We start from the raw sequence: 26,962 nt of genomic DNA, 5'->3' as shown, positions 1-26,962 counted from the left end.
GTCAAGGGAGTTGCGAGCCTTGGGAGGCCCGTTTCCTTCTCTTAAGCTTCCTCCCCGAGCCTTGGGGAGGGATATCTCAGTGAAGCGATCGCACGCACTGCGACCTTCGCCATCGAAACCTGGCGCTTTACGTGGCCTCTTCCGTTTATGAAAGGGGGAATTAAGCACCTTGATAGGGTGAAGGGAGGATTAAGTGACAATTTAGGGGATGAGCAATTTCTGTTCTTCACTTGGTCCTGCCTTTTCAAAGCACACAGGAAAAAGGGATGGGCCTCAGCCTCCGACCTCGTGAGGATTACTTTGGGGTGGAGTGGGAACCGATGACTGGAGTCTCTGGGCTGGTCCAGGCGAATTCCCAGCCTAGGTAGAGAGAATAACCCTGATGCCCCCATTCCACCTAAACCCAGTCCCGTCTCCCTGTCCTTGTTCCCACAGATCCCTTTCTCCGACCCTCGCTCTCAGCTCCGCCCTCTACCCTCCCTCCCGCTTCTTCTTCCCGCGCCCCTCGCTTCCCCCCATTTCCGTCCCCTTCCCCTTCTTCCTCCGCGCTCCCACCCTAGGCCCACCGCACTTCCCCGCCCAGCTGCATCCCGCTCCCCTTCCTCCAGCCTCCAGCCAGTGCCCCTCCCGCGAGGCCGGTGCAACCCCGTGCCCCGCTCGCCCAATGACGAGACGGCGCAGGGGCGGGGAGGGGCTTGGGCCGGAGCGGAAGTGGCGACCGGAGCGGAAGTGGAGCTGCCGCCACCCGCCGCCGATTCCGGAGCCGGGGTAGCTGCCGCCGCCGCTGCCGTCGCCGCCTGAGAATTGGGGTTGGGAAGGAAGCGGTCATCGCGCTCTGAGCTTCGCTGGGAAGTGTCTTTGCTGCCTGCAGTCCTCCTACGGTGAGTGCGCGCCGGGTCCGCCCAAAGCCCCTGGGAACCCAAGCCTGAGGCTCCTTTTCGGCTCCGGCGGCCGCGCGGGTGGGCTCCGGCGAGAGCCGAGCGGCCTTCTAGGTCCCGCGCGGCCGCCTGCGGTGCGGGCCTGTTCTCACCGCGGCCCCTCCCTGCTTCCGGGGCCGGGCCCTTTGCCTCCTCGAGCGGCGCGGGCCTCCCTCGCCTCCTGCGGCCCTGCCCTGCCCTGGCGGCGGGGTGCGGTTCCATGCTGAGCCGGCCAAGACCGCCGACCGTGGACCCGGGGCCCTCCCTCTCCAGCTCCGATCCCCGCGCGACCCCTCCCTTCGCCGCAGGCGGCGAGAGCGGCCCCTTTCAGCTCTATCACCTCCTCCTCCCTGTTTTCCGGTTTCCAAAAATTGAGATATAACCAAATACGGGCGAGTTCTCGAGCCCCGGGGCCCGTGCATCACTCTCTTTGGATGAGTAAGGGGTTTAACCTTGGGAGACAGCGGGGGGGAAAACCCCCTCCCACTTTGCAGTAAAGCCATTTCATCGTCGTTCATTGGTTATGGAGCCTGGGAGGACCCGAGATTAACCCGGGAAGCACTGGGCTGAGGTTTTGAGTTAAGAAAATGCATTTGTTGGAACCGGTTACTGAGTTAGGTGGAATCCCCAGGGGGAAAAAAAAAATTATCAAAGGCTGGGAATCCAAGCATTTTCCCACAGCATTTACCTTCATTTAATGCTCAGGTATTTTGTGTCCTCCCCCGAAATTCCCCCATACTGTATGAGAGCATGTTTTTTGGTCTGAAATTTGCTTGGTGGCCTCCCTGGTGGTGAGGAAGGAGTGGACATGATTTGTGCCCCTTTTTTTCAGAAAATAAATACACCCTTGTCTATTGCAAATGGAGAACTCGCACGTAACGGGGCTTTCAAAGGTGGCAGTATTGGTAAGACAATTTGCCAACCTTTCGATAAAAATCATGTCTCTTGTGCTTGCCCTCACTGCATTTCTCTTTGTTAAGGCTAGGTAGCATCAAGCTCTGATTTTACTTGGCCTGTGTGGGAGATGGAATTTGGCAAGACGATGTCATGATCATAGAAAATCAGACAGCCACAGAAGCCAAAGCAGAAAGGTGAAGGGCTTGTAAGAATATGAAAATCGTCTGGACTTCTCTCTCTGTCTCAAATGTTCGGATGCAGTGTATAGAACATAACGCTGTTTATAGAATTGGATATGTATGCGGCTACTTAGCTTTTTGCGTTTTCCTTTTGGAAATTTATAAATATTAGTCCTTAATGAATTTTTTCTTGACTGCTTCTAGTACACCCATTTCTTTTTTGGGGATGGATATCAGTGGTCTGAGCCCCTCATTTTTCTAGAATTCATGCCCTTAGCAGCCCATGTTGTGGTGAGGGGAAAACCTATCGGTTTTACTGGACACAAGTGAGAATTTAAGTGTGGCTTTCAAAACGGAAGGCTGATGATCCAGTGGCAGCTGCTGAATTATTTTCCTAATCTTTCGTTTCAGTGAGATAAGAAACCATTCACTCATCTTACAGATGCAGTCTTTATGAAAAATGAGGCGATTTGGCCTAGGCCACACACCTAGTTTTTAGATTGAATATCCTCATTCATCGGTAGCAAATATTTATGGACTGTCAGTCCCAGGAGTATGGCTCCTACCCTATAATCTTCTGTACATTTCCCATCATGCAGTGCCTGTGTTAAGTTGAAGCCATTTTAGAATTGGAGCTCTATAGATCAGCTAGGCAGGCTCCATAAAACAGGCTGGGCAAATTCCCATGATGCTAGTTCCCTAGGCTGTGTCTCCGGAGATTTGGAACTGCAAAAAGTGCGTTTTGCCCATTTGGCTGTGTGGATACAGAAGCGAAAAGAGCAGTGAACCTGGAGTCAGAGAAATCTGATTCAGGTCTTGCCTGCAGCATTTTCTAGCTGTGTGAACTTCAGCTTATTACTTAAATCTCTGGTTCTTAGTTTCCCTATCTGCAGAGTTGCCATGAGGCATTTTTACAACCTGTAAATTGTTAAATATAAGCTTTTGGTTTTGTTTTTTAACCACAGTGTTCACTGCTAATGGCTTTTTTCTTCAGTTGTAACCTGATGAAACCGAACCCTCTTGTACACATGTTGCTTTCAAAAAATATTATTGTAGAACTTTATTTTGTATATACCATTTCTGGTCTTTCCGAGCCCATGTTCTCATCTGTACAACGGGAATGGTAATGTAGTCTTAGCTGGGTTGTTGCGGCGAATCCAATAATTAAAATAAGTATCTGGCACATAGTAGTAAGTGTTTGATGTTATTCGATCATGTATTCATGAACACAAACACACAGAAACATGTATGTAGGTAGATGTATGTATGCATTCCATCTATTTGGGATTTATTTATCAACCGATGAGGTAGCATCAGGCATAGCTACCGCTTATCACTTACAATGTGACAAGCTTTGCTGTAAGCACTTTACACATATAAACTCAGTCCTTATAACACCCAACAATAGATAACTCTGTTAGCCTCATTTTACAGAAGAGGAAACGCAGGCACAGAGAAGGTAAATAATTTTCCCAAGGTTACACAGATGGTAAGTGCTGGAGCCAGGAATCAAACCAAGGCAGTCTGGCTCCAGGGAATGATAGATTTCTAAGTGTGGTAGAACAACACATGCATTTTCTTCTTGTGAACACCGTTTAGTCCTTAGTTTTTCTCTGCATGTATTCTACTAAAATAGATGTGTTTGAACAGGAATTTTAACTATTTTTGAATATATAATTTATTGGGAGGAAATATCTCCACCCTAGGGAGCGCTGGTGGCACAGTGGTTAAGTGCTCAGCTGCTAACTGAAAGGTGGGCAGTTCGAATCCACCAGCTGTTCTGCAGGAGAAGGATGTACCAGTCTGCTCCCATAAAGATTATAGCCTTGGTAACCTTATGGAGCAGTTCTCCTCTGTTGTATAGGGTCTCTGTGAGTTGGAATCGACAAGATGGCGACGGGGTACGGGTATCTCCATCCTGGCGCGTAGGGATCCCTTAATACTGCTGGTGTACATTAGTAACAAGCCTGTGAAAAATCCAGTTTTTCTAGTACTTGCTTCATACTTAGGGAAAAAGCTCATCAGTTACTTTGTGGCACATGGATTTATCCATCCCTAGCTTCTTCATCTTAGGGAATTTGGTCAGGATCATCGTTATTTATTTCTGTTTATTATATTGCTTTCCCTGTAGACTTTTAGACTTCCCATATTTTGTTGAGGAGGAGGAGATGAGGGACTATATCTATGTAAGTAGAAAGCAAGTTCTAAATTATAACATCCTGTTATGCTGCCTGTTCTTTCATTGGCATCAAACTATGAGGATACCTGAGAGCACGAATTAAAATTTACTTGTAAAGGTGCTTTAAGTTCCTTGGTTTCTGTGTTTTTCTAAGGGAGGCGACAATTCACGCTAGCCCGGGTAAGAAATTACATAATAGCAACTTTCAGGCTTTGAAACCACTTGGCTGTCTACGTGAAGATGGTCCTGGTAGTCATCTACATGGAGCCCTGGTGGCGCAGCCCTGGGCTGCTAGCCAAAAGGTCGGCAGTTGAATCCACCAGCGACTCCTTGGAAATCCTATGGGGCAGCTCTACTCTGTCCTATAGGGTCGCTGTGAGTCGGGATGAACTCAGCCGCAACGGGTGTGGTTTTTTTGGTTTAGTCATCTACGCGTCATGATGGAGAAACTAGCAGTTGGAGCTGGAATCTGAGGGAATTTTTCTAAGGTTGATACTGGAGGAGGAAAATCAGACTAATGTGCAGTTTTTTGTAATATGTGTACTACAAACCACTCATCCTGCCGCTTTCTCAGCTAAAAGAACTCCAATCAGCATAGTTCATGTAGTTCTGATACTTGGAATGAGATGGAAATGATTGGTGGCCTATTTTGCCTCAAAAGAACAAGTCATTCTGAGCTGACTGTAGGTTAGGGAAGATGATTTAAAAAAAAAAAAAAAACTGGCTAGTCCTCTTATGTAAGTTTTTTCCTGTACTGATTAGTTTATTTCATTGTTTTTCCAAAGAGACCGGACAAGAAAAGTTATTTCTGAGTGTCCTTGATGCCTTGACGAGGACGAGGAGCCCTGGTGGTGCAGTGATTAATCGCTCGGCTGCTAACTGAAAGGTTGGTAGTTCGAACGCACCAGCTGCTCAGACGACGGAGAAAGATATGGCAGTCTGCTTCCGTAAACATTTACAACTTTAGAAACCCTACGGGGCGACTCTGCTCTGTCCTAGAGGGCCACTATGAGTCAGAGTCGACTCAGTGGCGACCAGTTTGGTGTTTGCTTTTGACCAGGGCAAAGAGATCAAAGGCTATAATAAAGTAGATATGAGCCCTCTCATTTGTTATTATTTGCCTTAAAGTTCGTTTGACAGTTTGATAAGTTTTTGGCATATGCTATTTTTAACTTAATTTTATTTTGGTTTTTTTAAGCTAGTTATACTAAAATTTCAACTGTAGTAACTTTACATGACTCTTGAAAAAATTGTCTAGTCCATCTTTTCCGTTAAGTAAGTATTGGAGTTATAATTGATGTTTAGGAAATAGTGAAGCATACAGGAAAGAGCATTAATTTTAAAATGAATGTTGTTTTAGATCCCAGCTCTGCTGTATGTGGCCGTGTGTCCCTGGGCAGGTTAACTCCTGGCATCTGTAATAGGGGTCTCCTTCTTAGATACTTAGGATTACATGAACTATTATAAACTCCTCAGTGCTTGGCACTTCAGGTGGATTTTAAATGGTGGATATTTTGGTTGTAATTATTTACTAAGCCAGTTAGCTGATATGACTTTCTGTATAGCTTAGTAGTTGGATTTTTTTTTTAATCATGGTAAAACATGTATAACATTTGCCATTTTAACCATTTTTGAGTGCATAATTCAGTGACACTAATTACCTTCATTGCTCTGTCCTCTTGGAAACCCTGGTGGTGTAGTGGTTAAGAGCCACAGCTGCTAACCAAAAGGTCAGCAGTTCCAATCCACCAGGCGCTGCTTGGAAACCCTATGGGGCAGTTCTGCTTTGTCCTATAGGGTTGCTGTGAGTCGGAATTGACTCGATGGCAACGGGTTTGTTTTCTTTTTTTAATTGCCTTCTTCATGTTGAGCAACCATCACCAAATGCTTTTCATCATCCTTAACCGAAACTGATTGGATTTTTGAATCTATAAATATAATGATTAGTAGCTGAGGAATATTAGTTTAAAAAAAAAAAAAAAAGAAGGGTAGCGTTGCCTCCTGATTAGAGCTGAGATGGCTCTTTTCAAAAAGGAGTCTAAGGCAGACAATAGATACAGTCTGTATTTTACAGATAAAATATGGTCTGCCTCTTTCTGTCTACACAGGAAAATCAGCCTTCTTCACCTTTAAAAAAAAAATGCATCAATTGATCAAATAGTTTATATTCAACGGGCAGGCATTGTGCTACACATTGGGTGTTCAAAGATGAAAGCCTGAGTCCCTGCCTTAAGCCCACAGTCCAGTGTGGGAGCCAACAGAAACGTTTGAAGTAAACTGTGATAAGCGTTATTTTATAAGTAGGCGTAGATAAGTTAACATGTGTGCTTTCTTTTAAAAGTCTCTAAAAAAAGCAGCCTGGATTTACAAGAAAATGAGGTACGTAATAAGCGTCCCTTAACTGGGGCTGACCATTTGTTCGTTAGCCTTTTGTATGCAATATACTGTGGCTGCCACTTGAGCTCTTACAGTGTGCGGAAACTGTATTAAATGTTTCGCTTCATGAACTCATTTACTCTTTCCAAGAACCCTATTAAGTAGATTGGCCTGTTTTATGGATGAAAAAACTGAGGCTCAAAGAGGGCAGGTATTCTAGAGCTACCTGGGACTGCCCCATATAGAAGTGGCATGTGGTGCTGGTAAATTGGACAGGGTCATTCCATTATATTGGCGAGTCTGAAGCTTTTTTTTTTTTTTTAATTGGTTACCTTGCCCCCCATTACTGCACAGGCTTCATTTGTTTGTTTGGGCCCCAGGCTTTTGACACCACTTTACAAGATCAACAGACGGGCTGTTTTTATGGAACAGAATGAGCATATTGTCTTTTTGGATTGATCAACCCGGGGATCAATTTATTGTCGTATCTGTTGTTGATTCCCATTGTGTGACCTTGGCAAATCACGTAACACCTCCACCGTTGTTTTCAGTGTAACCTTGAGCATTTGGACATCCCTTTAGCAATGATACTCAACAACTGATACAAAAGAGGTCAAGGGATTTTGAAAGAGAGATGTAGTTTTCCTCCACAATTAAATGTCCACTGGATGTAAGTTCTAAGTGTTCTATTTCAGATATGTTGTGTCTTATTTTCTAATAAATGGCCTGTAAATGTTTGAATAAAATTACATTTATTATTAAAAAAAAAAAAACCCCAACCAATTCCATTGCCCTGAGGTCGACTCCGACTCCCAGCAGCCCTGTAGGATAGAGTAGAACTGCCCTGTAGGGTCTCCCAGGCTGTAATCTCTATGGAAGCAGACTGCTGCTGCGTCTTTCTCCCGTGGGGTGGCTCGTAGGTTCGAACTGCTGACCTTTCCGTTAGCAGCCAAATGCTTAACCTCTGAGCCACCAGGACTCCTTGGTATTTTGTATAAAATGGCACACAGACATTCTTAGAGTGGGTGTTTTTCAGTGAATAGTTTTCTTTGAGAGCCAGAAGTACTTAACTTTTTCCGGGTAACACCCACAAACCACCTGGTCCACTTACTTTCTCAGTCCTCCTGCAGTACCCTGGCATCTGTTTTCCTCCAGCAGAATGACTCCAGAACTGTAACTTTTACTTTATGGCACTGTGGATGCCCTCTGGAATGGTACGTCTGAATGCTGTTGAGAATTCACTCTCAGTTCCTTAGACCCCATTGAAACTTTTTTTTTTAATTGTGCTTTAAGTGAAAGTTTACAGATCAAGTCAGTCTGTTATACAAAGATTTGCATACACCTTGCTGTATACTCCTAGTTGTTCTCCCCCTAATGAGACAACACACTCCGTTTTCATGTCCATTCAGCCAGCTTCTGACCCCCTCTGCCCTCTCATCTCCCCTTTAGACAGGAGCTGCCCGCGTAGTCTCATGTGTTTACTTAATCCAAGAAGCGCACTCCTCACCAGTATCATTTCCAATGACATAGTCCAGTACAATCCCTGTCTGAAGAGTTGGCTTTGGGAATGGTTCCTGTCTTGGGCTAACAGAAGGTCTGGGGACCATGACCTCCGGAGTCCTTCTAGTCTCAGTCAGACCATTAAATCTGGTCTTTTTATGAGAATTTGAGGTGTGCATCCCACTGCTCTCCTGCTCCTTCAGGGGTTCTTTGTTGTGTTCCCTGTTAGGGCAGTCACCGGTTGTAGCCGGGCACTATCTTCATTCTTTTGGTCTCAGGCTGATGTAGTCTCTGGTTTATGTGGCTCTTTCTGTCTCCCCGTTGAAACTTTTGAGTCTGGATTTTTAAGATGCCCATCAGTTTCCCTTCTCCAATTGATAATTGTTCTCATTCTGTATCTACTTCGGCTCTTGGTTTCTGTTCCATCTAGAACCACATACTTATACTTTATTGATACGTCTGTTCTTCCTGTCCCCATCTGGAGCTCACTTTTTCTCTCCTATACAGAGCCCTGTTGTTATTAGTTGCCATCGAGGCGATTCCGACCCATGGTGACCTTATGTGTGCAGAGTACAACTGCTCCATAGGATTTTCAAGGCTGTGTCCTTTCAGAAGCAGATGGCCAGGCCTGCCTTCCAAGGTGCCTCTGGATGGGTTTGAACTGCCAACCTTTCTGCTAGTAGTCAAGCACTTAACTGTTTGCACCACCCAGGAACTCCCATCCCATAAAACCAGCCACTTTTAACTTTAAACCTCTTTCCTCAAATTTTAGCTGGTTGCTACTCCAAGGGGAAGCTTTGTAACCCTTAAATATGTGTTTGTCGTCTCATGTCCCTATCATTGGAGTATAAGCTTTGGGAGGGTAGGTCTACACTGTTCCGCTTGTATTTCTTTTCCATTCCTCTCAGTGAATAATCAAGAGTTCTTAGAAAAATTGGTAGTGTTTCCATTTGCAGTTATTTCAGCACACATTATGTCCACTACATTTTCATGAAGTAGCTTAAGAGTAAGAATGTTTGCCTTTTGAGCCTTTCCTCAGACTGGCATTTTATGTACGTTCTCTCACTTCATAGCTATTAGTGTCCGCTTTTAACTTTGGAGGAGACTGAGATTCAGAGAAGTTATAATATGAAAATGTGGAGAAATCACTTTGTTTCTCTTGGGAATCCAGATTTATTGTATGTAGGCCTTGCCTAGCAACGGGTCCTGCTTGTGTGTGTTATATAGCGCTTCGGTAATTCCTGACACGTAGTAGATAACGGAATCCTTGTTTTAAATTTCTAACAAATTGTTAAACTCAATTAAAGTTCATTATTCTAGAGTTAAGTTTGTTCGTTTTCCCAGAAAACAAAACATAGCCAAAAGTTAATTCTAAACACCACAGCTGTCATTTTCAATTCTTTTCTTCCTTTGCAGTGCGTTTAGAATATGAAGTAGAAATGGTTAGTCATTTTTTCCTTATCCTTGGATATCTGCTTCTGGCCACTGGAAAGTGGCCTCCGAGAACTTGGAGCCCTGCTAGGGAAATACCCGATAGTTACCCAACCAAAAAACCCTTGAAAAAGAGGGGCTAGGTTAGTTCATAGATACTCTTGGTTCAGCCTTTACCGTCTGACTTGGGGTTTCATTTATTTGAAGGAAATTAACTTCCTGTTTATCTGCATCGGTGGCTTCTCCTTAAAAACTTTTTCTTATAAAAAATTTTTAAAGTAGTACAAAAAACAAAACCTTCTGGCTGTTCGGTTGATCCTGACTCATAGCAATCCTATAGGACAGAGTAGAGCTGCCCCATAGGGTTTCCAAGGCTGTAAATCTTTATGGCATTGTATTGCCACATCTTTCTCCTGTAGAGTGGCTCGTGGGTTCGAACTGCTGCCCTTTCCATTGGCAGCTGAACACTTTAACCATTGTGCCACCAGAGCTCCTAAAATTCAGAAAATAAGAAAATGAAGATTATAATAATGTTATCATCACGATAGGGTTGGTGTCAACTTTTCTGTTCGTGTTTGTATGCTCTTGAGGGGATATTTTACAAAAATGAACTGTTGTACACTTCCCCCTCCTCCCTGTCTCCTTAACAAATCTTTCCACGACATTAAACCCCTTGTTTTAGTGGTCATGTAATCTTGCACCATCTATCTTTGTATTTTTTAAACTGGAGCGCTGGTGCCGCAGTGGTTAAGAGCTTAGCTGCTAACCAAAAGATGAGCAGGTCGAATCCACTAGCCGCTCCTTGGAAGCCCTATGGGGCGGTTCTGCTCTGTCCTATAGAGCCACTGTGAGTTGCAATCTACTAACATTCGCATTTTTGAATAATTAGATTGTTTCCAATTTTTCACTAAGCAGTTGCTGTTTTATCAGCAAATGCTTCCCAGTCCTCTGACTTGCTGCACCCAGTGGCTTAGAACAGACTGACATCCATCAGGTGGGTGTGCATATGCTGTGTAGAGCTTGTTCTCTACCATAAATCATGTCAATGTGTTCCTGGTATATGTTCATATCAGGGAAAATCTCTTGGCTCACTCCAGGGGTAGACTCCTGCAACCTCTAATGAGTAGTTGTCTGCTCTGGTTATCTTGACTCTGGGTGCTATTAGTGCCAGAGCTGAAGTAGACTACAATCTGTTAAGACTTTTTAAGAAACAAAGGTTCTCCTGCCATTGTTTTTCTTGGTGGGATCTTGAGTCAGAGTCTCAGAAGAAAAGTACATCCTGATTGTGAACTATCTATACTTGTCGCCTCAAGAAGGTTCAGTAAGGAACTAAACAGTTACAGTCAATGTTTGTCCAGTTTGAGGACATTCAGATCTAGGGTCTTATCTGGGAATGTTAACTTGTAACATATTCACTTCCTGTACAAGATTAATCTAGACTTTTGCTCTTCCTTCTCGTGGAATTTGGATTAACAAAAATCCAGGCTCACATTTTGTGGGCTAAAACAGTGATGTGTAGGTACTATGAAAGGAATAATAATACTTCAGATTTGTTTTGCACTGTGCATTTTTTAAAAAAAGATTTCCACATTGACTATTCTTTAATTCCCCATGCTCCATCTCACAGCAACTCCTTTGAGGTAGATTCTGTTACAGCAAAAGCCAGAACCTGTGTAAGGTGGAAAATGCAAATATTTTCCACTAATGGAGAGCTATAGAAAAGTGGTTAAGACTGCACCCTGTCAAAGGTGGAAAACTTAGGAGATCCAGAAAAACAAGGCAGTCTCATCGAGTTCCAGCTCTCACAGGTGTCCATTTTATAGATCGGAAGACCGAGATTTAACAGGGTTACCTGGCTAAGAAGTGGCAGTTTATGCTCTTCCATATAGCCCTGTTGCTTTTTTGCTACACCAGATGAAAGTAGCCTGTGTACTTTCTGCCCCCCAAGAAATAATTTGTTGAAAAAATTATCAGATACTTATTTGAGCATTAGTTTTGTGCTTGGCACAGTTTAGGTGTTAAATGAGAAACAAACGTGAAGCTTTCCTTTGGGCCATACACTCGAGAAACAGTGGTTATTAGTATGGTCCTCATTGTAACACAGAACAGCATAAACAAGTCCTAGTCTGTGTAATAGGCATGAATTCATAAGCAGGTAGATCACTGAGGGCTGGAGTAATCAGGGAAGGCTTTCTAGCCCTAGGTGGATGGGAAGGGCTTGCATAGATTGGCAGGAGGTAAATAGAGCATTCTAGATGAAGTAGACTCGTGTATGTTTGAGCACGGCCTTTATAGGGCATGTGGTGATGGCCAGCCTGAGAGAAGGCTACATGTTGGAAAATGGTGGGTGAGAAAGCCTAACATTATGAAGGACTTTGAAAGCCAGATAGAGTTTAGGTTTGGTGGAGTAGCCAAAGGGGGGTCATTGAAAGTTATTGAGTCAGGGCGAAGGCACAACTGAAGGGGTAGTTTAGGAACAGTGATGTTAAAGTAGTGTGCAAGGAATGAGGTACAAACGTGACGAGAATTTAATGTACTTTTAGAGAATAGGTACTTTGGATTATTTGAGGAAAAAGAGAACTCTACCAAATGTGCAGTTACACTGTTCTTTGATTTTGACATCTGTTCATTCAGAAGATACTTGTTCATACCAGTTAAGTACAAGGTAAAAAAAAAAAAGAACTAAACCCAGTGCCGTCGAGTCGATTCCGACTTATGGCAACCCTATAGGACAGAGTAGAACTGCCCCGTAGAGTTTCTAAGGAGCGCCTGTTGGATTTGAACTGCCGACCCTTAGGTTAGCAGCTGTAGCACTTAACCACTATGCCACCAGGGTTTCCAAGTACAAGGTGCTGTGGGAGATATACCCTAAAGGAGCTTATGGTGTAGTAAGCGTCAGTGAAAACGAGGGAGACTCAGTGAGATGGATCTATGCAGTAGCCAAAACAGTGGACTCAAATATACCAACGATCGTGAAGATGATGCAAGACTAGGCAGCATTTCATTCTGTTGTACATGGGGTCGCCATGAGCCAGAGCCCGCTCGATGACACCTGACTACGATAGCATATAAGAGAATAAAGTATATAAACTCAGGAAATTAGAAAATAAGGTCGCCCTGAGTTGAAGCCAATTCGATGGTACGGACCGTCAACAAGGAGACCCTGGTGGTGTAGTGGTTAAGTGCTACGGCTGCTAACCAAGGGGTCGGCAGTTCAAATCCGCCAGGCACTCCTTGGAAACTGTGGGGCAGTTCTACTCCGTCCTATAGGGTCGCTATGAGTCGGAATCGACTCGAGGGCACTGGGTTTTTTGGTGGTGGGAACGTCAACAAGGGACTTTATATACAAATACTTTTAGTACTAAAGAAATGTGATAACACATTGGGAGGTATAGGTGAAATGCTTTGAGACTGAATTTAATTAAGTTTAGCTTAGAGTAGTACTTGTCCAATAGAAACAGAATGATGAGGCAGATATAATTTAAAATTTTCTAGTGGTGAAAAGAAACAAGTGGAATTAATTTTAATAATATATTTTACTTAATGCAGTATATGCAAAATACAGTAAAACCTGTGTAAGGTGGAAACCTGTCAGAGAAGGAAAACTGAAAAAACATTTTCACTAAAAGGAGTAATAGGAAAGTGGTATGAGTGCATCCTGTCAAAAGTGGAAAACTTGTGAGACCGGGAGAGACAAAGCAGTCCGGTCAGGTTCCGGTTCTCAGAGGTTTCATTGTGTTATGATTTCAACGTGTAGCGCCAGCCACATTTCAGGTGAATAGCCACGTGTGGCTAGTGGCTAGCAGATAGTGCAGACTTAGTGGTTTAAGAAAGGCTTCATCAAGGGGATGGCATTTGATCTGTGGCCCGAAGAATTTTGTATGCAAAGTAAATGAGAACGGACATTCCTGGTAGAGGGAGTGGCACAAAGACAGAAAAGCACACTTTGTAAGACAGCATTTTGGTAGAAGCACATTATTGTGTAGAAGGCATGTAGTGGGAAACTCTGGGGCCAGAGGTTGGGAAGCTTTCACTGCTGGGAGGAAATCTGATGCTCCGTTGTATTGAAAACCCTTTGGATCACAATGGTCCCAATACGTAACTGATCATGGGGGTGGCACAGGACCGGGCAGCATTTTGTTGTGTTGTGCGTGTGGTTGCTGTGAGTCCAGGATGGCTGACAACAACTACTGTGGGCAGCAGGAATCTTTGAAGAGGACGTGACTTGATCAGAGCTTTAAGAAGATGGTTCTGATAGCAAAGACCTGAAATGGCTAGAGATGAGAGACTGAAAGCAGTGAGGAGAGCGAGAGTAATGGATGGGAGACGTATTGTCCATGTAGAAATAAGAACAGTTTCATTTCTCCCTTGCTTCCTGCCTTTCTCCAAACTGCTGGGTGTTGTGTAACCCATTTCCTGTTGAAATTGGTCTAGCTGCTTCAAAATCTATGTTATATAAGTCAAAAGTTGTATAAGTGGTAGGCATCAGAACATTTAGGATGGATTTTGATTATTGTGAGTTGTTTTGGTGTCTGTGTAATTAAAAAGAAATAAACCAATTATGGATACAGATTTTTTTTTTTTATTGTGCTTTAAGTGAAAGTTTACAAATCAAGCCAGTCTCTCCTACAAAAATTTATACACACCTTGCTATATACTCCTTGGAAACCCTGGTGGCGTAGTGGTTAAGTGCTACTGCTGCTAACCAAAAGGTCGGCAGTTTGAATCTGCCAGGCACTCCCTGGAAACTCTACGGGGCAGTTCTACCCTGTCCTATAGGGTCGCTATGAGTCGGAATTGACTCAACGGTAGTGGGTTTGGTTTCTTGGTTTATATACTCCTAGTTGCTCTCCCCCTAATGAGCCAGCATACTCCCTCCCTCCACTCTGTATTTTCGTGTCCATTCAGCCAGCTTCTGACCCCCTCTGCCCTCTCATCTCCCGTCTGGACAGGAGCTACCCACATAGTCTCATGTGTCTACTTGATCCAAGAAGCTCACTCTTCACCAGTATCATTTTCTATCCCATAGGCCAGTCCAATCCCTGTCTGAAGAGTTGGCTTTGGGAATGGTTACTGTCTTGGGCTAACAGAAGGTCTGGGGACCAGGACCTCTGGGGTCCTTCTAGTATCAGACCATTAAGTCTGGTCTTTTTATGAGAATTTGAGGTGTGCATCCCACTGCTCTCGTGCTCCATCTGTTGTGTTCCCTGTCAGGGCAGTCATTGGTTGTAGCCGGGCACCACCTAGTTTTTCTGGTCTCAGGCTGATGTAGTCTCTGGTTTATGTGGCCCTGTCTGTCTCTTGGGCTCATAATTACCTTGTATTGTTGGTGTTCTTCATTCTCCTTTGCTCCAGGTGGGTTGAGACCAGTCGATGCATCTTAGATGGCCTCTTGCTAGCGTTTTAAGACCTTTTTTAAGACCCCAGGTGCCACTCTCCAAAGTGGGATGCAGAATGTTTTCCTAACAGATTTTATTATACCAGTTGACTTAGATGTTCCCTGAAACCATGGTTCCCAAACCCCCGCCCCTGCTATGCTGGCCTTCGAAGTGTTCAGTTTATTCAGGAAACTTGTTTCTTTTTGGTTTAGTACAATTGTGCTGACCTCGCCTGTATTGTATGTTGTCTTTCCCTTCACCTAAAATAGTTCTTATCTACTAATTAGTTGGGTACAGATTTTTTAAGGTGTACGTCTCCAACAGTTCTTTGATCCCAAAGAAGTTGAAACAGTTAGCCCCATACCAGAAAGGCCACATTTTATTTTGGGAAATAGAGTGTGTATATTTGGACAGTTCCAAGGAGTCATCAGGATTCTTTGGAGAGGTGTGGTATAGCTTTTAATGTTTGTGGGGGAGAGAGGAAGTGGGGGAAGGATTTAATTTGCGGACCTACTAGGACCAAAGAGTTCCTTGGCATCTGTTAGCTGTGTTGATCAACTTCGTTGATCCTCTGTTAGAATACTGCATGGGATGGCTTAGCTCTGACTTGGCTTTTCGCCAGCACTTTATTAATTGGAATCTTTCATAGGCAGAGTTGCACAGGTGAACTTTGAAGAGGGCCACTAAATGACTGCTCACTTTGAATAAGTCTATAGACTGGAAATTTTCTAAAGTTTATCAAGTCCTCAAAAGTTGACTTCTTCCTGCTGTACCTGGCACTTTCAGAACAATGAAACAGGTTTAATGATGGAGATATTACCCTAATTTCAAAGCCTTTATGGTCAAGAAAGTTAGACATACTGAGAGAATATATAATGTCAAGATGATAAATAATGTATTTTTGATGTACTTGTATTAGACTAGTTTGTTCTGTGGCAACGAAAGCCCCAACACATCAGTGGTTTCCCCCAACAAAAGCGTCTTTTACACCACCTGTCCAGTGCAGGTCTGCAGGAATTTCTGCGTGACATACTCAGGAACTTCACCGTTTTGTGACTGTCCCACCTAAAACACATGGCCTTTTAGGTGGTAGCTGTAGAAGAGACAGACTGGAGGATTGCACATAGGCTTTTCAGTTTTAGCCTGGAAGTAGCATCCCTTCTGTTTATGTTTTATTGGACAGAACTACCACATGGTTCCTCCTGCCTGCAGAGGGTTGCTGGGAAATGTAGGGGAGCAACTGGAATGCTTTGTGAGGATAACTCTCTCTCCTGTAGTTTCAGTCTAGTGATGTGAGTGAAGATGTCAGATGGATCATGGTGAGACTTACTTCTCTGAGTGTAAACTTAGAATTATAGGACACGGAAACCCTGGTGGCGTAGTGGTTAAGAACTACAGCTGCTAACCAAAAGGCTGGCAGCCAGATCAACCAGGCGCTCCTTGGAAACCCTATGGGGCAGTTCTACTCTGTCCAGTAGTGTCGCTATGAATTGGAATTGACTCAACGGCACTGGGTTTGGTTTGGTTTTTGGTATATAGGACACAGCTCTGAATATGATTTAGATAATACATGCTAGGAAAGAGAAACTGTAGTTCTAAATGACAAGACCCACTCTTTCTAAATTGCCTAGATTTGGGGTGTATCTTATCATTGTGCTCCATTTATTAAAAATATTTTAATGTGATAGGGCCCTGTCTGTAGAATTTCTCCATTAAATGTAGAGAAATGACTTTTGAGGCAGATAATTTTATGAGTGGGGGTTATACCTTATTTGCTATTTTTAAATTATTAATCATTTTTAGTCTTAAATTATACCATGTATCTAGTAGTGAAAAAATTTGCTTAAAAAATACTGACATTGCTACTACTGTTCAAAGTTGTATTTCATCTTTTTATACCTTAAGATATTAGCATATTTTTACACTGTGTGGCAAAGATGGATATATTAAGATTTTAAACCAGCAGCACATACAAACTAAGTCTGATTATTGGTTAATAATTTTTTAGCTATGTATTACCAAAAAATTACTGCACTCTATAAATGGTGACTGTTACAATGGAGAATTGACTACGGTAAAGTGAGGAATTTCACCGGCGTAGAGGCTTGATAAAATGGTAAACTGAAGTCACAAAGATTGATATTTATTTCAGAAAAAAACTTTTAAATGAACTCAGTTATGGTTTTAAATTCTGTTACTGTGAATCTTGTTGAGTATAGTCATATTTCTTGCAGCCTTTACCCGTGTACAAAATTATTGCCTGGTATATAATACTTTGAACTTTTCAAAGTGCCTTCACTTCTCTCAGGTCATGTGTTCCTCAAAGCAGCCCTGTAAGAGAGTTGGTAGTGCTCTTATTTTCCAGGAAGCAAACTGGAGCTCTCAGAGGTTAGGTGTCATACAACTAGGAAGTAGCGGAACTTGTGCTAGATAGAGCTCAAGTCTGGCTGCCCATAGTTTGTGTTCTTTTCCTACAGTATGTCTTTGTAACAGAGTTAGCAAATTTCATACAATATAGTAATGACTTCCATTTTTCAGGTGCCTATTGCTTGATGGGCACTGTCAAATATGGGATTTAAAATCATATCTTTTGTTTTAAGATTGAAGCAATAATCATATTCAGCTTTTTTTTTTTCCTCCTATTCTATAGGGCAAAACAGATTTGGTAAAAATAAAACAATTTTTGAAAGCAGTAAAGGACATGTATTCAGGATAAGCTTTCAAGGAAATAGTTATTAAGCTGTTTTTATATGTTGGGAGACACGATAATGGAAGAAAACAAAAGCTTTAGAACCAGATAGACTTGAGTTTGAAGTCTGGCTCTCTACCATCTACTACCACAACCCGTCTGTTTGTTTTGTTGTACTGTGTGATTTGCACGTTGCTATGATGCTGGAAGCTACGCCACCAAAATTTCAAATACCAACAGGGTCACCCGTGGTGGACAGGTTTCAGTGGAGCTTCCAGACTAATGAAGAAAGGCCTGGTGATGTACTTCTCAAAATCAGCTAAGGAAGACTGTGGATCACAGCAGAATATTGTTCTATATAGAGCTGTAAGAGGGGCCCCCTAGATTGGAAGGCACTCAAAATACAGTGACCACGGCAATGGACTTGAGCATGCCAATGATAATCATGAAGATGGTGCAGGACCGGGCAACCTTTTATTCTGTTGTACATGGGCTCACCATGAGTTGGAGCCAACTCCGGTCAGCCAGCCCCACCACCATCTACTAGCAGGGTTGACCTAGGCACATTTCTGACCTTTTCTGAACCTCCATTTCTTCACCTCTAGAAAGGGAGAAGAGGTTGTTGTGAACATACCTACCCTGGAGGACTATTGGGAAAATTAATTGACCAAAATAATATAAAAGCCTTAACTTAGCAACATACCTAACCCTATAGGTGCCCAATACATGGTCAGTATTGTTGATGGCATTTGGAAGTAGATGTTTGACATTTAGGTATGCGTCTTTCCAGATAGGTTGGAAAGATTCCCTTATGCGTTTCTTGGGCCCTGCCTGACATTTGCTTTCTTTTTTTCTCCCCTCTTGCTCTCATTCTAGTTAATAACCATGGATAAGAGTGAGCTGGTACAGAAAGCCAAACTCGCCGAGCAGGCTGAACGCTATGATGATATGGCTGCAGCCATGAAGGCAGTCACGGAACAGGGGCACGAACTCTCCAACGAAGAGAGAAATCTGCTCTCTGTTGCCTATAAGAATGTGGTAGGTGCCCGCCGCTCTTCCTGGCGTGTCATCTCCAGCATTGAACAGAAAACGGAGAGGAATGAGAAGAAGCAGCAGATGGGCAAAGAATACCGTGAGAAGATAGAGGCAGAGCTGCAGGACATCTGCAATGATGTTCTGGTAAGAGGCCAGTGTTTCTGTTTTAAACAATGCTTTCTAAATAGTATTAACTTAATGTACAAGTGCAAACTCTGAAACAGCCTGTGAGAGAGAGGCGAAGGTGTCTGAATATACCGGAAAGCTGCAGACTGTTCGCAACTAGTTTTAAAGCATAGAATGTGATTTTCTCACTTCCTGCCTCATCAGCGCTTGCTCATCACTTATGGAGTATTCTCTGTCATCAAAGAGATCTGTGAGAAGCAGGAACATTTAGTCGTCATCCCTCCATCTTTTCTTCAGAAATTGAGGCCAGACACAGCCACAGACAGGCTATTTATTCTAAATACTGGTCTAAGTAGTGGCATCATCTCCAGTAAGGAGAGGCAGGATCAAGAAGCCGAGCTGCCTTCCAGCCTCTCCCCAGTCATAACCTTCACAGTGTGCAGTCCTGTTTTGTCTGAAAATTAGGCACTTCCATTAGTTTGGGCATGTATCCCAATTCCGAGTAAACGGTTTGAGGATTCTGCCCTCTTGTGTTTTATATATGCGTTAGTCAGAAGATTGAGTCCTACCTGCTTTTCCTCTGGCCACCATCTGGGGTTGGATGGGAGGGGTGTGTATCTTACAGCAAATCGTGATCATACTGTCTTTCCCTCACACCCTGAGCCCACTGGGAACTTTTTTTTTCTTCCAGGTGAAATCAGGTAAATATGAACGGTAAGGGCTGCTTTGAAGGGAAAAGGAATTCACACTTGTGGATCTACCTCCTCCCCTGCTGGCTGCCTCCCTGAATCACTGCCCATGACACTTTTCTTTTGAAAACCAGTACAAAACCTGTCAGCCACCCAGACAGTATTCCTCCTTCCTAACCCATAAGGAGTTACCCCCGTCTGTCTGCAAAGAATATTAAAATGACTACTGCCCCTTGCATCTTCTCACTTTACTTGATTACGTCTCCATATAACTAAGCTTTTGCATTGAGCTTCTTTTTATTAGACTCATGGTGTGAGGGTGTCATGGCTAAACTTGTTTCCTATTGGTTATTTGGGGGTTTGTTAATGGTGCACTAATTCCTGAATGTTAGGTACATCTGGTATTCAGATGAAGTATGGCATGCATTCCAAGGGCAAGAAAGTTCCATAATTCCTGAACTCTAGACCAGCTTTTAAGAGCATCTGAAAGAATATGAAGAAGAGCATGGTACTTACTGCCTCTTAACCAGTTTTTCAGGATGCCACATTCTAAAACAACTCTTCGAAAATATTGCTCTGTATACGAAGCGTGGACTCCTTCAGAACTACTTTTGTTGTAAGCATAAATGTTTAAAGGAATTTATTATTAATAATAGTATTAGCTACTCTTTTGAGTGCTTACTATGTGCTAGGCACCTTTGAAGGACTATATGTACGTTAGCTGATTTATCCTCATGATTCTCCTAGAAGATGGCTCTTAAGATCTTCATTGTATAGCTGAGGAAACTGAGGCTCGGGGTGACTAGGTATTTTGTCCAGGGTCATACAGATAGTAAGTGGAAGGGGAAGGATTTGAACCCAGGTCTTTTTGAATCTAAATGTAGTGCTTGGCAGTTTTGCTCTATTAATACCTTTTATCCCCTCTAGTTACAGAAATAAAAAGGACAAGGTAGGAGAGTATAAATAAGTAAAAATCACTTCTAATCCTATTACTCAGAGAACCATTGTTAACATATTGGTGTATATATCCTTCCATTTTTTTTTTATCCTTCCAGTATTAGATATTGGATATTAATAGGATTCATGTGGCATTTATAATCTGCTCTTTTTCACTCAGTTTTCTTGTGAGAGCCTTTCCGTGTTATCGGTATGGTTCTGCATTATCATTTTCAAGGCCTACATAGCATTTCATTGTATGGCTATATTTAATCAACCCCTTATGGATGGTCAAAGTAATTTTTAACAGAAGGATACAGGCATCTTTATTATGACCTGGGCTAAATAGCATTTAAAAGCTTTGGATGAAACATACCTGTTTGTTTTTAATTAAGACAAAAAAAAATTATTTAGAATTGGTAGTGTGTATTTTGAATCGCATAGTTGTTTTTTTTTTTTTAAACATAAATAATAAGATTTCCAGATTCTTAACAAAGTGTGGATCACTTTTTAGGAGCTGTTGGACAAATATCTTATTCCCAATGCTACACAACCAGAAAGTAAGGTGTTCTACTTGAAAATGAAAGGAGATTATTTTAGATACCTTTCTGAGGTGGCATCTGGAGACAATAAACAAAGTAAGTTATATTTTTTAAGAAAATTTGACCAATAATGGAGCCAGTTTCCCTTCATAATGACTTTAACAGTTTTTGCTTTGTCTGTTCACCATGACTAGCAGCACAGCACTCAGAATTGAAAAGACCGCAGCATTGTGCTGACTTATGATGAACAGGATTGTGGGGTCTGACGAGTCAGGATGTTTCTGAGGGACAAACTATGGAAGTTATTAAAAGTCTAGTGTAGTAGTGCATTTAAGGAGATCTTTATCTTTTTTTATTGTTGTTATTGTTGAAAATATACACAGCAAGACATATACCATGATACTCAACAATTCCTGCATGTACAACTCAGTGACATTGATTATGTGTGACATTGATTATGTTCTTCTTCAAGTCGTATGACCATTCTCTCCCTGCTTTTCTGACTTGTCCCTCCCCCATTGACATAAACTCACTGCAGAGATCTTTAGCTTGAGGACTACTTGGTAGTTCTCTTTCTGGAGGTGAAACTTTAAATGGTTGATGGTATAAACTACTACCATAATGATGTACTTTTATCACACATTATTGTGATAGTTATAATTACAGCTACACCTTATTAAGTGCCTACTATATAGGGTCACTATGAGTCGGAATTGACGGCACTGGGTCTGGTTTTTGGGTTATATAGGGTCGCTATGAGTCGGAATTGACTCAGTGGCACCAGGTTTGGTTTTTGGTTTTATGTGCCAAATCCTTTAGAGCCTCATTTGCATATCATTTGTCCTCACACAACCCTGTGAGTTTAGGTAGGAGGCTGCCCATTTTCTGGTATGGGAAACCAAGGCCCATGGAGGTCTTCATTTGCTCTAAGCCACACACCTACTGATTAAGAATTGGGAATTTAAGTTTGGGTTTGAGCCTGGTGACTCCAAAGTCCATGATCTTTCCACTAGAACATAATGATTTTCACATTCCATCTTGTTAAAAGGAGCCCTGGTGGCACAGTGGTTAAAGTGCTCGGCTGCTAACCAAAAAGTTGGCAGTTAGAACCCACCAGCCGCTCCATGGGAGAAAGATGTGACAGTCTGCTTCCGTAAAGATTCACAGCCTTGGACACCCTGTGGGGCAGTTCTACTCTGTCCTACAGGGTCACTAGGAGTTGAAATTGACTCGACAGAAGCAGGTTCCAACGGGTACTCTCGTAAGGTCACAGACTAGAAGGGAAGAGACAAGCAAAGAGATGATTACAGGTTTGGTTTTTATCTTATTAAAGTTTATTTCTCTATTTCTTAACTGCTTTAGTAGGCTTAGTCATAATTGTCTTTGTTTTCCTCCATAACATACTTGGGTTAGAAAAAGTATTTAACAAATGTCAGGCACTGACACCCCATCTGATAGGTCATTTGCTCCAGCCCAGTGTGGTAAGACAGTTTGGTAGCAGATCCAGTGTACGATGCAGCATATTAGCCCAGCTTTTAACGTTGTTCATCTTTCTTATAGCCACTGTGTCGAACTCCCAGCAGGCTTACCAGGAAGCATTTGAAATTAGCAAGAAAGAAATGCAGCCTACACACCCAATTCGACTTGGCCTGGCGTTAAATTTCTCAGTCTTTTACTATGAGATTCTAAATTCTCCTGAAAAGGCCTGCAGCCTGGCAAAAACGGTGAGACAGACCTTCTTTGTGGTTTCTGATCTGAGTAAAACTGTGCTTGTGCTTTCTAATAATTTCTTTTTATAATCTGAACATAACTCATTGTCTTGGACTTTTTGAAGATTTTTATGGGGTTGGCAGTTTATCTCTTAGGCAATAAATACAGACCTATTACTTCTTTATTTGCGGGGAGAGGTTGTAGAAAATTCAGGGTGCAGGTAGAGTAGTGGGCTGTTGATGGTCAAGCTTGGGCTGCAGGCCTTGGATATATACTGTCATCCTTCTGTCAGGATTTGAGGTTATGGCTGTGTAAATGAAAGACATCAGATCACTTTTTTCATTGTGTGCTATATTACCTCCTGTATTCTTTTTTTGGTAACCCAGCTGCCTTTTCAACATATTTTCATAGTCTTTCAGCATGTACACTGTTACTTTAATATTTTTTATTTTATAATTTTGTTGTTGTTGAGAGTATACACAACATGCACCAATTGAACAGTTAGTTTCTACCCGTACAATTCAGTTCCAGTGATTGCATCTGTCGAGTGTGCAACCAGGCTCATCCTTCTTTTCTGATATGTTCCCCTCCACTGACATAGCCATTGCCCCCTAAGTTCCCTGTCTGATCTTCCAAGTTGCTGTTGTCAGTTTGATCCCATATAGATAGATGTTAAGAGAGCACAGTGCTCAAGGCAGACATTCTTTACTAGTTAAGCTAAACTGTTTGGCTTTAAGACGTCTTAGGGGATATTTTTAGTTTAAGGTTTAAAGATTATCTCTGGGCAGTAGTTTTGGGGATTCATTTAGCTTCCGTGGCTCCAGAAAGTCTGGATTCCGTGAGAATTTGAAATTCTCTTCTGCATTTTCCCCCTTTTGATCAGAATTCTTCAATAGAATCTTTGATCAAAATGTTCAGAAATGGTTGCTGGGCTCCGTCCAGTTCTTCTGGTCTCATAGAAAAGGAGGCAGTTGTTACTTCACTGTTTCTTTTAATGGAAATGTCTTAATTGAATTTTCAGAGTTCTGTCACTTAAATCACATTTAGCGATACGAGCTTCTCTTCCTTCCTTTATCCTTTATACCGAGAGCTTTTGACTGAGTTTTTTTTACAAAAGGATTACTTACAAGCAGTGTCTTTGTAATTAAAAAATCAGGTGCATTTGCCTGGAGTGTACGTGCTGGGTTAACAGTAATACTGCTGCGTTGTTGGGTATAGCAGAGTTCTTATTTAGAAATTCTCTCATTCTTGGTGGGTGCTTTGTAAACATACATGAAGTAATTTTTTGAAATAATTAGCAAATAATTTAATGATAGCCTGTGTTATCTCCATTTACTTGTTAGTAGGAAAAAAAGGTAGGCTAATCTTGCTCCAGAGAACCTGTGAATTCTTTTTTAAAGGCTCTTTGTTTTAGGCATTTGATGAAGCGATCGCTGAACTGGATACACTGAACGAAGAGTCTTACAAAGACAGTACCCTGATCATGCAGCTACTTAGGGACAATCTGACTGTAAGTATTGCTCATCTCAGGGACTACTTCTGGATGGTTTATAGTCTCTTTCCTATTCACTTGTTTACTAACTCACTTGTTATCCCAGGCTCCTAGAGAGGAGTTGTAGCCTGTTAAGTGTAGGTATGAGTCGGAATCGACTCAGTGGCAATGGATTTGGTTTGGTTTAAGTGTAGTTAAAATTTTAAATTGTTTAAATAGCTTGTAAATATGACAGCTCAAGTTTTGCCCTCTGTAGTCATCACTGTCTGCAGTGATACAGGAAGAATATAAATAGTGGTGTGAGTTAAGACTACTGATCTGGCCACCTCTCTGAGTAAATCTCAGTAGCCCTATTATGATTATGTTATAGCTTTACTGAGTTTTAGCTTTATTTTTCTCTTGCAGCTGTGGACGTCGGAAAACCAGGGAGATGAAGCAGACGCTGGGGAGGGAGAGAACTAATGTCTCCTGTGCTTCGTGATCTGTTCAGTGTCACTCTGTACCTTCCACATATATCCCTTTGTGCGATAAAAAAAGAATCGTACATCGATTCTCGATTTTTCACAGCCTCAGCCTAGCAAAAATGATCCATGGGATAAATAGCTGGTATCTGTATCTTAAACTCCGATTGGTCACATAAATGCCACGGCATTCAAAAGTTTTGATTTTGATTAACGTTGACGGGATTACCGCGTGTTGTTTTTTTTTTTTTTTTTTTTTAACTGAACACTGTGATTATGGGGTTTTGTAACTTAGCAGAACTCTTACTGGTAGAAAAAATAGACCTGAATTACGTGTAACTTTTTGGAAAGTTTAATCTGATATCAAAATAGTCACTGAAATACAATTCCGTTGTAAAGTTGTACAGAAAGTTATAGAGACTATATTGTGACGCTGGGAGTTCAAGTGAGACATCTATCATTCGGCATTTGAGTTAATGGTAACTCAGTAATTCTGCCTGTTGTTCAGGGCTTATAGACACTTGACCAGTTTGGGCTGTTGGCACTCATGATCGCAGATGTCCATAGTGTCTTCTTCTGAGGAAACTCGAAGCCTGAAATTGAAATTCCTTTTGGCAGATAACTGGGTTATGACACTCTAAAAAGGTCCAGTGCTCATATAACACATGTGACTAGACCCCCTTTCCTACAGCAATATGTTATCAATTTGCAACTTGTGCTTCAATAGCGGAATCTGTTTTCCTCATAACCATTGAGCTAAAGGGGGAAAAAAATGCTGTGTATCCTATGAATGGTCTTACCTGTTTACTGGGTAATTCCTTTAAGAATAATGTTCTGCAGAGATTGCCTTTCACTTGAGGAGTGCTCAAATCTTTGGGTTCTTCCTAGTTTGGGGTTTTAAATTTTGAAATCTAAACATTCTTTCCCACTGTCCTCTTGGGGGGGGTGCTTTTGACATTGGCTTTCTCATCGCTCTTTAAATTTCTGTCCTTCTGCCTCACAGGTTTTTTTTTTTTTTTTCCCTTTCTGAATTTTCTTTGTCTTTTGTTCACTGTTTAATACTGTATGGGCAGGGCCGGGAGGCCTGGGGGCAGTGAGAGAAGTTGCTCACCCTGGTGAGCAGGCCTAGCTTCAGAGAGTTGAAAAGAGCTGTGGGCACCCTAGCTCTCTCTTCCTCCAGTTCTCAGCATGGTTGTTGCTCTTTGGTCATACCAGGATCTGAATCAAAAAAGTATTTTTAAATACCCATGATTTCTCCCTGAAATGCAGCCAGCCCTGATAATGCTTGTTAGTACCTGTCACTGGATCTCCCAAGTGTACTCATCCAGCTAAGTTCCCAGACGTGTTGAAACAAGACCCTATAATGCAGGGAAGGTGCGTGGACACTGCAGTGGAGAGAATCAAGAACAGCCAGGCCTATCCGTCTCACAGGATCACCCTCTACCCTTAACATTCCGTGTACCTGTAAAGTCCATCCGTTTGTCCATCTGCTGAAACGAAAAAAGAAAAATTCATGCACTGATATAAAACAAACCAAAAAAAAAAAAGAAAAAAAAAAAAACAGCAACAAAAAAAATCCCCCTTCTCCTTCCTAGCTGAACAAAAACGTGCAGTTAATACTTGGCGCTTGATAAATACAGTAGTGAATGTGGAACCGAGCCTGTCTGTATATCTGGTAGCTCTTTCTTGCTTTGTTTTTCCTTACCAGTATTCTGCCTAACGTTTGCTTCTGTGATGGTTATACTGCCTAGCAAGCACACCCGTGGTTGTGAAAATAGTATAGCAAAAAAGAAAAATCTCTGGTTATTGATGTACTAGATTTGTGTATGTCTTTTAAACAGTTCTGGTTTCACCTTACATGGAATAATCAGGAAAAGTGTAAAAATTCGAAAGTGAAATAAAAAATTTTATCAGTTAGTTGCCTGTGAATCGGTGTGTCACTCTGTCTCTGTCACTACGAGAACTAGGTAGCTATTCTGATCACACTTATTTTTGACTCTGCCCTTTGTTTAAAAGTAGGCAATAGCTTTATTTCACTCTTTAGAACCATGTCAAGGTGTTGTGAAAAGGACAAAATTACCATCACTTAACACAGAACCTCTTTCCACCTGATGATGCTTCCTCCACCTTCCCCTACAAACAAACCCTCCTGGTGTTATGTCCTCTTTTGTGGCTTCTGAGAATTGGTGTGGGCAATTATTTCGCACAGCCTTCAAAAGCCCTACCTCAGGCCCTCCGTTAGGTGTGACACAGCAGTGAGAGATGGTCGCACAGCCTGAGGGCTTGGTCATCTCCAAGGTTATACCAGTCTGTCATAACACTGCTTTTGATTAGCCTGCAGCTTTCTCTCTCTTCATGGGATCTGCCCCCCCACCCCCCCACCCCGCGAGACATCCACTCCCATAAGGAGAGAAAAAAACAAGAT

The 26,962-nt window shown here is 42.2% G+C and overlaps 1 protein-coding gene across 2 annotated transcripts; it reads left to right on the top strand.

Annotated features, from left to right (window-relative positions):
• Window positions 1–722: 722 nt before the first annotated feature.
• Window positions 723–26,466, top strand: YWHAB (tyrosine 3-monooxygenase/tryptophan 5-monooxygenase activation protein beta). 2 transcript variants are annotated; one of them, XM_049869858.1, is made up of 6 exons: window positions 723–881; window positions 18,423–18,725; window positions 20,847–20,970; window positions 22,435–22,598; window positions 23,999–24,094; window positions 24,482–26,466. In XM_049869858.1, exons 2-6 carry the CDS (start codon window positions 18,432–18,434, stop codon window positions 24,536–24,538), a joined length of 735 nt encoding a protein of 244 aa, XP_049725815.1. In that variant the 5' UTR covers window positions 723–881; window positions 18,423–18,431; the 3' UTR covers window positions 24,539–26,466. The 2 variants fall into 2 exon arrangements, with proteins under 2 accessions (XP_049725815.1, XP_049725816.1); XM_049869859.1 differs by lacking the exon at window positions 723–881 and adding an exon at window positions 4,973–5,058.
• The last annotated feature ends 496 nt before the right edge of the window (window positions 26,467–26,962 follow it).

Source organism: Elephas maximus, chromosome 25, assembly GCF_024166365.1.
Source record: "Elephas maximus indicus isolate mEleMax1 chromosome 25, mEleMax1 primary haplotype, whole genome shotgun sequence".
Lineage (NCBI taxonomy): Eukaryota > Metazoa > Chordata > Mammalia > Proboscidea > Elephantidae > Elephas > Elephas maximus.
The sequence above is the reverse complement of the archived record's forward strand: the minus strand, read 5'-3'. Positions and strand labels throughout refer to the sequence as shown.

Excerpts from the sequence above, each read along its gene's own strand:
- YWHAB (XM_049869858.1), top strand. The coding sequence starts at position 18,432 with ATGGATAAGAGTGAGCTGGTACAGAAAGCCAAACTCGCCGAGCAGGCT. Across the intron at positions 18,726-20,846 it reads ACATCTGCAATGATGTTCTG|GAGCTGTTGGACAAATATCT; the intron begins GTAAGAGGCCAG and ends ATCACTTTTTAG. Across the intron at positions 22,599-23,998 it reads CCTGCAGCCTGGCAAAAACG|GCATTTGATGAAGCGATCGC; the intron begins GTGAGACAGACC and ends TCTTTGTTTTAG.